Source organism: Lepeophtheirus salmonis, chromosome 2, assembly GCF_016086655.4.
Source record: "Lepeophtheirus salmonis chromosome 2, UVic_Lsal_1.4, whole genome shotgun sequence".
NCBI lineage: Eukaryota > Metazoa > Arthropoda > Copepoda > Siphonostomatoida > Caligidae > Lepeophtheirus > Lepeophtheirus salmonis.
Window position 1 is genome coordinate 14,560,640 of NC_052132.2, and position 15,194 is coordinate 14,575,833.

The 15,194-nt window shown below is 29.7% G+C and overlaps 1 protein-coding gene across 4 annotated transcripts in view; it reads left to right on the plus strand.

Moving 5' to 3' along the window:
- LOC121113874 (neurexin 1) overlaps positions 1–15,194 on the plus strand; it is a 312,301-nt gene that overhangs the window by 224,694 nt on the left and 72,413 nt on the right. For all 4 annotated transcript variants that reach the window (XM_071886617.1, XM_071886619.1, XM_071886618.1 and 1 more), the window contains exon 4: positions 14,744–14,907. In XM_071886617.1, coding sequence (XP_071742718.1) covers positions 14,744–14,907 — 164 coding nt within the window. The remainder of the gene's footprint in view (positions 1–14,743; positions 14,908–15,194) is intronic.

Consider the following 15,194-nt stretch of genomic DNA (forward strand, 5'->3'; position numbering starts at 1 on the left):
CTTTAATGGACCACTCGGTATAGCAACTCAAAATACCCATGTGTCTAAAAGCTGGTTAAAGAAACAACGATCACACAGTCTTAAAAAAATGTTTACTTACTTTTTTTCCCCCTGCTATGTTGGACATTGGAAATAAAAAGAGTAGAACTCTTTTTTTTTAAAAGACATTATTACAAAAAGAATATATTAAGTCAATCATGCAAAAAAAAAACATTTTTTAAAAGAAATCAGATCTGATCTAATAAGCAAAAATTAATTACAGACTTGAAATTTGAATGATCAAATTCAATTCTATCAATGTTTTCCTTGGTAAACTTGTTCCATTTTGAAATATTTAGAAATTAAAGGTGCCTTACTGTTCAAAATGGTATGGTAATATCATACATATACAGTTCAAATAACCTCTACGTAAAAATCAATTTATTCACGCATACATATATTCAGCCATGTAAGGCTTCATACATTCAAAAATAAATAGATTAAGCCTATACTAATAAATAACAGTATGAAAAGCATTAATCCATGAATTTATTTTCATGTAAATATTCAATTATTTCCTTGTCGTATTTCAAATTTTTACAATCTAATTATAATCAATTCAATTTTGTATTTCATTTTAACCATCACGACGAATACCGAAAACTTTTAAGCCGATGAATTTGTTAAAAGTATTTCTTGAAATATACACAATATATTTGAATTATACAGATGACACATGTATGTTTAATTTTTCGAAACTTTAAAGACTTACAACGTAGATAAATAGATGTTCTTTGCCTTTTAGATAGTTATTACATAGTCCATGGGATTATCAGTCCGTACTAATTTTTGACCCTAAAAACATTCTTTGATAAATGACGTCATCATAACTAACTACAAGTGACACCCTTATAAACCAATCTTTTATAAAATTAAATTAGCCTAATTATAACTTTAGCTAAACTTAAATGAAGAATAATTGCAAAATATTCACGTCTTTTAAAGATAACACTATCCAACAAAATCTCACTTTTCTTTATGCAAAAGAACAAAATATATTCAATCTAATAGAGTTTGATCCTTTAATTCCAAATATGGTCTTATTTTCTCTCTCGAAGCCTCGTGGCCTTTAGAAAAAGGCCATACATTTTTACTATTTTTTTGCTTTTTTTTAAGGTTACAAGCTGTTTGAAGCCCTCGGGAAACAAAGAGAGAGAAAAGAAAAGATATGTTATAAAATTTGTTATAACATTAAGCCTCATGTCTCAAACTGTATAAATAAATTATTTTAAGCTCCATGGATACAAGATGACTCGTTGCATACCCGTAGTGAGTGAGTGAGGGATTACAAAAACGGACATTCAAGAAAGTCCTCGGAGTAATTCCTTTTTCTTTTTGTTTTATCTCTTTTTACTCTTTCTTTCTCTCTCTTCTAGATTGGGCATTCGAATATTTATGGACTTTTATTATGAAATCAATTAAAAAATGAGTTTTATCATTGAAATATTGTCGTGGCCTTTTCTCAAAATTCACAACGATATAGAGCGTTTTTGAAGGCTCTTTTTTTAAAAATTAAAGTGCAGACTTTCAGCTATCCAATGAGATACTTTGAAACTTTTTGAATTTAAGTTCAAAAATGTATGTTAGAGCTATGAGCCTCTGAGTAAAAAGCTCCTATTTTTCACTTCAAACAAAGATAACTCGAGTTATAAGTATGATGCAGACATTTTAAAAATGGTTTTAGATTTTTTTAACATTTGGCTTTAAAATATATTTGTATAGTTTATCACTATCATCAACAACCAAGGACGTAAACAGCTTGGAACCTTAAAAATAGACAAAAATAACAAAAAATGTATGGCTTTTTTCAGCTCTGAACCTTAAAAATAAAAATAAAATATATGGGATTTTCTGAAGACCAAGAGGTTTTGAGAGAAAAAATAAGGTCATATTTGTAATTAAGGGATCAAACACTATTAATTTAGCACAAACTTTTTTTGTTCTATTTTTGCTGTTGACAGTGTAATTAAAGTTTTACTAAAATAAATTAATAATTAACTAAGGTGATTTACTATTATATTAGTGGAAGTGAATCCTATCCCTGTAAAATATGTTTCTAAAGTACTGGAACTTTCACGAGGACTATTATCACGAACTACAGTAGCCTGGATGTCATGTGAGACAGGATTTATTTTAAGCTCCATATTATCCCTTTCAAACCTATAGGATATTGAGAAGTATTTTTTGTAAAATGCAGATTTTTTTAGGTCTCTCATAGAATATTAATATTATTTAAATAAATGAATAAGAAATATATATATATATATTGGTGAAAACGGAGTTTTTTCTCTTTATAAGTAGTTTAGTGACCTGGGATGTGATACACCCTGATATTTATAAAATTGCTTCTTATTCCTTTTAATCTACATTTTAAAGCCAATACTTTTCAGTATGCTCCTAAAATATTTTATATGATTATATACTTATTCATCTACAAAATGAACTGTATATAATTAACTTGTTATTTAATGACTATTAATTAAGGCTTGTTGAATTTAATCAACTGTTTTGCTTAAAAGTCGTGCCTTTGTTTTTGCTTGTGAATCCATGATTTTTTTCTCCTTTTCAATGTCAGGACAGAAATTAATATTTATAAAACAAACGCAGCTGCATTAAACACTTTTGGGTTATAACTTGGTTTTTAACAATTTGCATAAATAATGAATATTTTATACAAATTTTTATCAAAAATAAAAATTTAATGCTTTTACTAAATGATTACCCAGTTATATCTTGTTGAAACCCTAAGATCATATTGTTATTATAATAAAATGAAGATTTATTTTTTCCCGAAAAGGATGTCCACAAACAGAGATACTTAAAATACTTAACTAACCCTTTCCTTCCCAATGATGCCATATGGCATCATCAACTTCCTATTCGATTTTTGGCGTATTTAATATTCCGATGGGTCTAGCTAGAATTCCCATAGGTAGATGAAATTGTAATATTAATATTTTGCATCAGTTTTGTTGTTAAGTGTGTGCATTGCTTCTTTCACAGCTGATCAGTTGAAAAGGAAGTGTTTTTGAGGGAGTTTGTTGACACTGCTCTGCTTACAACCGCAGACAACTTACAAGGTATACATAATATTGATATATTTATTAATTATAATTGAATGTAATCATATAGATGATACTAGAATTTTCAAGTTTGCTAAAATATCAATAATATAGGGTCTAAATTTTTTAAAGTAGCATGACTCCATGTGGCATCAATGGGATGTTAAAATGATTTTTAGTCAAATCCTATTTGTACATTAGTTATGGGAATTCTTTTAAAACTAGTTATGAATCTTTATAAATTTGCTTTCATCACTGATTCCTTGTAATTTTGCCACGTAATAGATTTGAACAACTGATAAGTTTTCTTCATCTAAACAATAATGACAATATAAGACCCAGAGAAGATTACATGTATGATAAACATTTCAAAGTTAAACCATTCATTGACTCTCTGAACAATAACTTTGGTAAAATTGAACCAGAAGAATGCAATTCAGTGGACGAAATTATGATATCCTTCTAAGAATGTAACTCATTGAAGCAAAACATGTGAAAAAACCTCATAAGTTGAATGTTTTTGCTAGATGTTGTATAAGAGACATCCTGTATGACTTTGATATGATATGTAAGAAAAGGAATGACAAGGTTTCTTAGTACGCAGTTGGGGATAAGTGGAGATATTATCATAAGGCTGGTTAGTAAACTTCCAAAGAATTAAAACTTCACGCTTTACACTGATAATAATTGTTTCAAATCTCATAGTCTACTCATTGCTCTCAAGGAGATTACAATTTATGGTACAGGGACAGTAAGAAGTAATAGATTACCTGACTGTAGTTTGAAAAGTGATGCTATGCTAAAGAATGATGGTAGAGGAAGCTGTGGTGTTCAAACCGAAACAAAAAACAACATACCGTCGTCAAATGGTATGAAAATAAGCCTGTAAATGTGGCATCTGTTTATGAGGGTAAGAATTCAGTATGTACTGTGAAACGAGGGTCAGTAGCTGAAAAAAGCAAAGTGATGTTCCTATCCCTGCAATCGTGAAAGAATGCAGCATGAACTTGGGTGGTGTTGACCTAAATGAAATGCGTGTGGCACTCTACAGAATAAAAATATGTGTGAAAAGATTATCTCTCAGAATATTGTATCATTTTGTGTATACAGTAAGAGTCGATTCTTGGCTACTGTACACAAAAAAGTCTCTAAAAATAATCTTTCCATATGTATATGGTAGATCAATACATATAACGAACGCATTGTAGAAAGGGAATTAAAAGAACTTACTGTTTTACATTTTTATCATTTGTACTATATTATTTGGAACTAAAGAAAAATATTGTTTTATTTTGCCTTTCAATTATGGCATAGCTAGCATCTTGCCAATTATGCCATATGGCATCACTACCATTTCCTTTGATATGTTCCCAATGATGCTATCTTATGGAGTCATTCTCGTTTTGTGATTTAAACTCAAAACTTAATTTTGAAATGTGGATATATGTGTTGTATGATTCCTTTCCAATAAGATTTAGTTGTTAATTTTTTATTTTTTTTCAATCACAAATTAATTTGGGAAAGAAAGGGTTGAAAAAAGAACAAATGTTGAGTACCCCGTAAATGGTACAGAAAAATACAAGAATGGATTTTCCTATCCATTTATGGTGTATTTATCATTTGTGTTTTCTTTATCTGTGCAGATAAGTCTCATTAGTGGATTTTGTAAAGTCACAAACTCAATATGAATACATAATTTTTTTTAATCACATGAAAAAGTCATGCAGTCTACTCAATAAAAGTATTGCTCATGAATAATTAAATTATCTCCATTCAATGTCAATAGTATTTATATTATTTAGTGTGTGATTGTTTTTTATGATTTTTTCAATGTCAAAACGTTGAACTGTTTTTAGGTGTAGATTTTAGCTAGGAGTACTAATTCTAATTTAAAATGCTTATTTATGTTAATACAACTCAATTATTCTTTGAAATTTCATATCATAATATTTTATGTTTTGTATATAAATCTACATATATCATATGAATAAAGATAAAAAAAATTAGTGCTCAAAAATAATTAAATTCTGTACAAACAATGTCTATACTAATAGATAGAGTCTATTATAATTTGATTAAAGAGACTAATTCAATATTTTGATTCTGCATATATAACGTCAATTAAACGAAAATAGATTATAATTGACCACATTTTAATAGATGAAACTAATGAATTAGCTGTTCTAATATATTAATTAAAAGAAATAATTGTAATAGAAGTCAACAATTTAATAAATATCTGTGTTCATAAGTAGAGTTATAGTTGTACAAAATATGACTTTAAACAAGTGCGATAATTTTTGTAGTTTTTTTAATTTTTTGATGAGTATCGAAAAATATACAAATTCTTATTGTAACCAGGCATGTGGACTTGCTTAAATTTCAAATCGAGTCCGATTCTGACATGAACTTCAAGACCGATTCCCGAGTCTGACTTGAAGTTTAAGACCGACTCCCGAATCCTACATGAACTTCAAGACCAAGTACGACTTGAACTTCAAAAAATTCAAAAATTCAATTTGAATCATATACTTTCAGTGGCATACATAGGTAATTTATGCGAAAATAAAAAATGAAAGATTAAATGGACACCCGTGTAACTACCCTAAGTTTCCAAACATAAATAAATTGTAAATAAAAACAGAATTTCGGTAGAATACTCTCGGGATCCTTAATAATAAACTCTTATCAATTTATCATGAAATATTTTTTTATCAATAATATCAAAAAAAGAAAGAAGGACTTGCTTAAAATTTAGGGGGGTCCAAGTCCTAAGAAACCATAGCAAATCCACAAGTCCACGAGTCCAGGTCCAAAGCCCTGGTTGTAGCATGTGGGATTTTATTAAATGAACAATTATATCAGTCTTAGGGGTATATGATACACGGGTTACGAATTTAATTGGGGTTTCCGTGGTTTTAAAGACAGGTTCGACGTACGTCGACCTACCCTTAAAGAACTCCTGCGGGCACTAGGGTGTCCCGTTAATGTCTTTTTTTAAATATGCATACACAAGAGGTATCAAAATTTGCATAATTTTACAAAGATTACAAAAATAGCAAAAAAAAAAATTGTTCCCCATTCCCTTCAAAGTTTTGTAAAAATTTGTGTCTTCACAGATTTAAGCCGTATGTCGAAAATAATAGTAAAATGAATTTTGACAGTTATTTTATTATTAAAATCAATGATCCAAAATATAGAAAAAATGGTATAAGCAAAGTGCGGATTAAAGTCCACGACAAAAACTTAAAATTTAAACTTGAAATTTAGTAAAATAGTTCTTATTTATTGTTATTAAACAAGATAAAAATATCATTTATAATGTTTATATGTATGAGATACACTACCAATTTATATTTAGGTAACACCACGTTCCTAGAAATTTTGAATTTTACTAGTTTTGACTTTGAAATTCCCCCAAGATTAAACTTATATATAGGATTTTTATGAACTTTCGCACGATATTTTTCATAATTGCTGGATTACTTTTTCTGCTATGAAAGTACAGTGTCACGAGTGTTAGGTTTCGACCTGAAAACTTCATCTAGATTAAACTTGTTTAGAGGATTTCATGAGTTTACTCAAGTTAGTTTCATAATTGCTAGAGTAATGTTTATGCCATGAAAGTATGGTTTTACAATTTCAGCAAGTTAATTTTGTGGCTGATAAGTAATGAGTTCGAGGCGTCATGAAACTACTCGTTTTATAGTGGGGCCATACAAAGAACTTGATGATTGGCAGCTACCAACTATAAACGACATCAGGAAATTTATTTTGTTTGTCAAGAACGACTTGAAATTAAATTACAATGGAAAAGATCCATCGAATTCAAGTATTTATGCGATTGTCCATTGAGAGATTTAAAATATTTGGACAAAGGGCTCTATTCTAATAGTAACTATGGAACGAGTTATTCAACTGTTAAAAATCTATTTTAAAAAGTACCTTAATTTGAAAAGATATCCCAAATTACACGAAATGACTATTTTTAATACAAACTAAACTATTTTTTGGAGTCATCCGAGAAGCTTCTTGACGTAGCTGCTTATAAATGTACTACTTCCTTTGAATTTTGTTTGTGTATAAAACCTAAGAAAGTTCCAATCCATGAGAGAATTTTTTTGTTAGATCAAAGAAATGAGAGAAAAATGTGTATAGGGGGTGTCGATAAGAAAAAAACGTATTAATTAATTAAACGACGTCAGAGTCTGGATGAAAAGTCAATGGGAGAGACAAAAACAGTTTGTTTCACTAAAGAATAGGATTTTGTCTAAAAAATTTCCGTATAATTTAAAGAGTTGATTTTTTGGGGGGAAAAGTGTCCAAAAATAGTGTCTTCCCGGACAGATACACAATCGACTTTAACGGCAAATCGAAATAATTTGCCGTTGCCAACAGTTGCCAAGGTATGTAATAGATACATTTTATGGACGCTATCTACAGCTGATATTGCTTCTGCAGTTTTGGCTGACTTTGGCTTAGTTTCTGTCGAGAATTCAACTCTGGCCATTGATAAAAACAAACTTCACAGAGCTGTATTTAAAACTCGCGTAGAAGCTTCAAAAGCTTTTGAAGGAGTTGTCATTAGAAGACTGCACTTTGATGGACGAAAAGACAAAACTAAGATAAATAAGAAAATAGGGTACCTTTACCCTCACAAAGAAGTAATTTAAGATTGCATCTCATTTTTATAAGAACCTGGATCATATTATTTGGGACGCACAGCGCTAAGTCATATTACAGGTAGAGTCATTTTTACTTCGATCATAAATTTATTAAAGGTACAAGATTGGAATTTAGATAGCATAATTTCCATTGGATGTGACGGAACTGCGTGATTCAATATTTAGAGAACTATTTGGAGAGACCGTTAAAATGGTGGTAACTGATTATTTGCTCTAGATTTTTACCAAAAATCTTAGGTCTGTCGTGAAACCTATTATTGAAAGAAATGCTATTTTTTGCGCACACAGAAAACTTACTTGTCAGTATGTTATTTGATGAGCGGACCACATTAGGGAGTTGGCATTGCGAAGAATAATAAAAGCTAAGGGAACAGAAAGAAGCACTAAAAGTAGCATATTTAAGTCACCAAGAGTAAACTTTTATCCAAGAGACAACACCGATATTATTGTGTAGCTCGAATGTTAAGTTACAGCAACACTGTTTCTTTGAAGTATTTCTAATGAGGAACTTCTAATTATGGCCAAAAATAATAAATTATAAATTGTTGATTTTTCTTATCACACACAATCATTGGAAAGATGTGTTAAACTGGTAACAGATGCTTCACAAAGTGTAACTATTGCTAGTTTTAGAGATGGCTTTATAAAAAATAAATTGCAATTACAAGCAGAAATGTCAAATTTTGAACACAAAAATAAGTTTAGATTCTGAGTTCTGTCGTGGATTATAATCTCTAATTTACTTATTTTATCTTTCTATATTTTGGATCGTTGATTTTAATAATAAAATACTTTTCAGTATTCATTTTCCTATTATTTTAGGCAATCAGTTTAATGATCAAAAACTAAATTTTTTACAAAAATTCGAAGAACGGTAGAGCCCTCCAAATGATGCAAAATTTGAGTATTTTTCATTTTAATAATAAAATAAAATAACATGATAAAGGTTACGGATCGATTTTGATCACATTTGGTACTAAGATTATAAAAGACCACAGTAAGAGGTCATAACATTTTGAGAGGTCAAACTCACAACAAAAAATTACCATAGGCTGAGGTTTTGTGCTCTAACGAGTGCTAATTCTTGTCTTAATCATAAAAAAACTCTAAAGATTAATTATAGTATTATTTTAGGCATACGGTATAAATCTGTAAAAATGTAAATTTTCACAAATCTTTGAAGGGCGGTAGAGCCCTCCAGATGATGCACATTTTTTTTTTGTGTAAAATTTTGCAAATTTGAAGGACTCTTGTGTTTACATAGCTCAAAAAATACGGGACACCTTAACGGACACCCCTGTAAGTCCATGTGAAATTGACCTTTATTGACTTTTTCTGTCGAAAAAGGATAGAAAAGTATAGACATTCATATTATGTGATTTTATTCAATGAGCATATTTTCCACTCTTAGAGGTATACGTTTTTGTTTTTTTTGTTTTTTCAACATTCTTTTTTGGTTTATATATTATATAAAACATACATATATATAAATAAACCAGAGCAATTGTGTAAAAAATTACATAAATAAACATTATAATTTATACTTAATACTCCGGGGTAGAATTTCAACTAATATTCTAAATATCAGTTCCTTAAAAAAAATAACAGTAAACATGCAAATTAAAAATTATGATAAATATTAGTTAAAATTTTTTTAAATCCTTTTTAAAATACTTCGATGATTCTGTGAAGCTGATGGAAGGTAACAGATTTCTTCCCCTGCAAAATTCCATGACTCACGTCCTGATTTAGGAATTTTCATTGTGAGAGAGACATAGCGGGCTGAAGCTGCTAAGATGATACATCTCAACTTATCCTCACGAATTGGCTGATAGTTAGTTAGTTGGCTGGCGATGAGGGCTTTACAATTAAGAATTGAAAAGTCCAGAGCCCTTGTTACCTCAGAAGTTCCACCCTCCTTCTTTGAAATTCCAAAAAGAACAAGACCTTTAACATATTTTTCTTCCCCATTCGTCAGCCCTTTTAGATTTATAGATACAAAATATTTTAGGATATAGAGGGCAGGGCAGTCCACAAACACATGAAGTGTGTTATTATATATTTCTCCATAGTCCATGCAGGGCTTAGTATATTTATTATAATCTGTGGAGATTTGTAAATGCACGGTAAACTTTTTATCATCATTTTTTCCACTCCGAGAAGACACTATTTTTCTTTTCCAACCCATAGGGAGGCCAAAACACTTACTAAGCAGCTCCCAGAGTCCATTCACAGCTGCATCAAAATTTAGGGGGACCATCTTAACGTGTCACGGGCATGGTAATGAAAGATATTTTGTAGATTAAAAAATAGAAATCTTATTCTACCAACGTTGAGCAATTCTTCCGAATTTAAATTATAGTTAAAATATTTTGTGTGATTCCCCGTTCTTCTAAAATTGAGGGTTCCTTTAAATTTCAAATAAGAACTTTTTATTTATATTTTGCCGAATTATATAAATTGTTGGGTAATTTTTAAATTCAGGGGTGAGCATCCAAATTATTCTTTGAGCTGAGCCCCAAACTGGAGAGAACAAAGATATAATTTTGTTGGTCAGATTAGTCCCCATCATAAGCCAAATGTACAGTTCCAGGTTCGTTATACTTCTTTTCCATTCTACTGCTGGATTTCTTGTAATATCCACATAAATTTCGGAGTAAATTTTCGGAACAATACAAGATAGTTGGGCTACTCCACTACCTATATGGGATTTAGGTCTTTTCATGGCTTCGATATAATTCTTATAAAACAAACAATTAAGCCATTTTTCTTCTTCTAAAATAGTTTTTTCAGCTAGTTGCGTACTTGTTGTAGCCTTATATAAAATTAAGGGTATTACCAAATTGTTATAAAAGTCGACTCTTTCTTGAAGGTTGCATCTTTTCCAAAAAGAAATTCTTTTGTTCACGGATTTCTGAATTTTGTTCCAGTTATCTTCATGAATACCACTGCTATTCCATTTTATACCCAATATTTCCACCATTCTTCTAAGTTTACAACTTCTGACTTAAAGATTCTCTTCAGGCTTCCAGGAGCCCAAAGGTATAATAGAGGTCTTATTTTTATTCACAGCCAACCCTGTTTATTCTTGAAACTTCCTAAAATAATTAAGTAAGATTTTTATTCTGCCAATTAGCTGTATCTCAGAATTCGCCTCTACGGTTAAAGTTACATCATCTGCATTCGAATCAATAATATGCTGAGATTCCTCAAAGCTAAAAAGCACGGCACAAACCGGGTTTGCATATGTGAAATAGAGTCGAAAGCTGTGCTGAAGTCTATTGCTATTATTGTTCCAAACTTCTTCCTTCTTTACACTGTCAATTGCAGGCTGGAATATTGCGTGAAACATCGGAAATTTTCCTATTTCTTTAAAAATCCCTTTTGTTCAATCCCTATTTTTCTGTTGAAAATTGGTTGCATTTACTTAGCCAATACTCCAGAGAGAATCATATATGACTCATTGAGAACCGTAATTGGTCTCCAATTGCTATAGTGTGTCCCATCTCCTTTTTTCGGAATCAATGCAATTCTTCCTTTTGTTTGTGATTTGGGTAATCGTACAAACTTTTCGATAGAACGTCCAATTTTTAAAAGATACAGAACGACTTCATCTCTAAAATTCGAATAGACTTTACCCGAGACCCCATCTGGACCACAGGCTCTATCATTCATATAATACTTTCCTTTAAAGTTAGCTATAATATCTTCGGAGAAGATATAATTCCCTTGAACAGTGGAAATGTCATCTTTTTTCGGAAAGTGTCCTGTTTTTGTACCAACAATGTTTTGCAAATGGGAATGAAAGTAGTCTATTACATTTACCGGTTTAGTTATAACTTTTCCTTCATGAATAATTTTTTAAAAACCGGGTGCAGAAAATCTGTCTTTATTAAAAAAAATTCTTAAGTCTTCTGTATACAGACCCTTCCAACTCAACTTTTTCTTTCTATTCGGCATCAGCAATTTCTGCAGTTCTAAAGAAATTCAGAGAATCAGCAAAATACATGCCTGCAGAAATTGATCGATTATGGAAAACATTATCCACTCCACTGGCGTATATCCTTGTTTCTTTCCTATTTCCCAAAAGAAACCATTAAGTCGTTCAATGAATCATTTTTATGAGCATTTGAGTTGCTTGGTTGCATGAAAAAGTGTCATTAAAACCTCCGAGCAATTCTTTTTTTAATTTCTTTTTGTATTTACCGTCTTCAATCAACCATTTTGGTATACTTAATTGAGAAATTTTATAAGGTTTGTGTAATTCCAAGCAGATCAATTTTTGATCAGAGGAAGGTTCAGGCTTATAAAATGCTATTTTTACCATATGAGTCAATGTAGAAGAAAGCAAAGCCTAGTCAATTCTGGAACCCTGATTCCCTTTTATATGTTATACGATTTGCCAGATTTAATTTGGGTTACCGTGGCTTTAGAGAGAGGTGATATCCTGTCGACGTACCCTTAAGGCGTGTAGTAATAAAATAAGCCCAAGTTTAAAAATAAAAAATCCTCCAGACACCCCTTTAGGTCCTTGTGAATTCCCAAATTTTTTGAAGATAAAGCTTAAATAAATATAGAAATACGAATATTAATATAGGATTACGAACAGGTACCAAAGTATTGATATTGTTAAAACGCTAGTTCACAATGATTTTGACAAAAGTAGCAGTACCAAGTCCCTTCTTGAACTGCTTATTGAGAGTCTCTAAATTACAGACCAATGTGTTGCAATCAAAAATCAGCTAAAACACTCTATTGAAGTGTTTTTAATTACTTAAACCCCTTCCACAACAAATGAATATTTAACATTTTATTTATATATTTTTTTTCTTCATTGAAACAACTGTTTAAAAAGTTTCCAACTTTTTTTTTAATTATTTTTATGGTGGGTAGGTTATGCATCTCTCACTCTTGAATCCCCAGCCACTTTATAAAGTTTTTGATTCATTTATGTGTACATACATACAAATTTATATAAGCTTAAAATGATCTCGCAACATTAATTAAAAATAGAAAATATAAATCTGTAAATAAAAAAATAACTTTTTTTTAAACATAAAAAAGTTGTCAAAACTTAGTGAGATGCATTTTATCATTCTAATTTAATTTGATTTAGCTTTTTTATTTTAGTGAACAACAATAGTACTAAAAGAAAGAGGGAAAAGGGTACAAAGAGAATTTTTGCAATTATTACTTTTTTTATTTAAAAGACGAATTTTGTCAACATTAAAGAGTAGTTCCACGCTAAAAAGTACTAAAATTTCAAAAAAAACAAAACATAGTCACATATTTTTAGCATCAAAATGAAAATAATCTTGAATAACAATCAAGAAAAGGATGAAATTCCAATTTATTTAAGACCAATATTTCAAAGACATACTTAAGTCAATTATAAGATTTGTATACAATATTAAATATATAGAGGACATGGTGTATACACTATACATATTAGTAAGTATAAAACATCTTTTAGGGTATTGAGAAGGCAGGGTGCCCTTTTTGAAAGGATAAATGAAATTTACAATGACTGGAGGTATTATACACATTTTATGGTATAAAAGTTAACCAAAGAAAAAAATAACAAAAGTCCAGAAAATTTGACTTTTTATGAAAATATTTTAGTTGTCATATTTAACATTAATAGTATTTTAAGCACTGAAGAATAATATGTCGAATAAAAAATATTTTTTTAGTAATTTTTAAATATATTTTTTAAATATTTAATAATTTATATATGGCTATGAGCCTACGACTTGAAATGTTTAAAAAGTAAAATATATCATAAAATCTTAATCATAGCCATCCAAAACAAAGAATAAATTTTAGAGTATTAGTACAAAAAGCAAGAAGACTCTTAAACATATTTTTTAAGAACCAATAGCAGAGAAGGGACGAGACATTATGTCCTTGTAAAATACTGAACCAATTCTACCTTTAAGTACCATTTGTATAACATGTAGTCTATACCCTTTGAGTTAGTAATACAATAAACCATAGACAAGTTTTACAATATACAAAATTAATGTATTTATATGGATCGAAAGGCCACAGCAGGACTCATAAGTAAAAAAATGATGCTTTTGTAAATTATATTAACGAAATTAAGCAGTGTAAAAAATAAAAATTACGAAATAAAGAGCTATTATATTTTTACACATCTTTAACAAAAATTATTCAATTTTTAAACAATGCACGTATGCAGTTAGAAACAAGCATTTATATATTTATGAATATACATTCAAACTTGTAATAGGCAGGCAGTCAAAGAAAACTTAAAAGGGGAGCACTTAGTACATGTTACTTTTTAAACCAGGTTTGTTATTTATAAACAATTCAGAATATTTTTTACTCCATTATCTTGTGTTAAAGAGAAGTAAGTCTTCTTCTTGTTCTCTTGTAATTATATCAACAAAATAATTATAAAAGTACATCCTGATTGTACATGAACACGACGTGGGACAAAAGGTATTTTAAGTATCATATTAAGGACCAATATCACCTTAGCAAGCGTATAATATTAAGTTGTAAAAAACTTTATTGACAGACACATTCAAGCGCTATTGCTATTAAAATTTTTTATTAATCCATAGAATTCTAGATACCTGGAATAATTACCTATAAATTTTTTCCCCACATGAGGGGATTATAAAAGGAATGATTGGTAGAAAAAAAGTAAAATCTCCATTCCTTCAAGAAGAGGGGAAATAAAGAAAACAATATAAGCTGCATGAGTGATCCCTTCATGTGTCTATAACTCCATGATTAATCTTATATTAGACGACCGTATCTGTTGTGTTCAGATAGTTACTATAAAATACACTCCCATACTAAAATTTGTTAATGAAATTCATTTTCTTAATTGTTTTGAACATTTCATTAACCCATGCATAAAATCAAAATATAATTTAAATCATTGATTCTAATTGAAATTAATTAACACTATCCTTATCTTTTTAGGTGATGAAGAGGACGATTTCCTATGTATTAGCTTAAAAGACGGAACAATCAGCCTCATTGTACAACTTGGAATGGGCAAGTTGAATACAGGGATTAATAACCATCAAGTCCGATTTGATGATAACAAATGGCATCATTTAACCATCAAACGGAGTGGAAAACAGGTTTGAATTTTTGAGTTTGTTTAAATCTCATATGTAAAAGGAAATTTGTAAAAAAAGTTATCGTAGCTCACTTTAGTTTTTTTTTACTTTCTCTTCTAAAAAATATATAAAATGAGTTTGACAAACTTGGAATGTAAAACTGTCAAAAAATAATCTTCATTTTGATATGATATAGCCATTAAATAAATTTTCTTTAGAAAATTTTGTAAGAAGGAAATATTTTTTTTCTTCAGTACATGTAACTTCAATCAGGAATATTATATATACATTTTAAATATTAAATGACC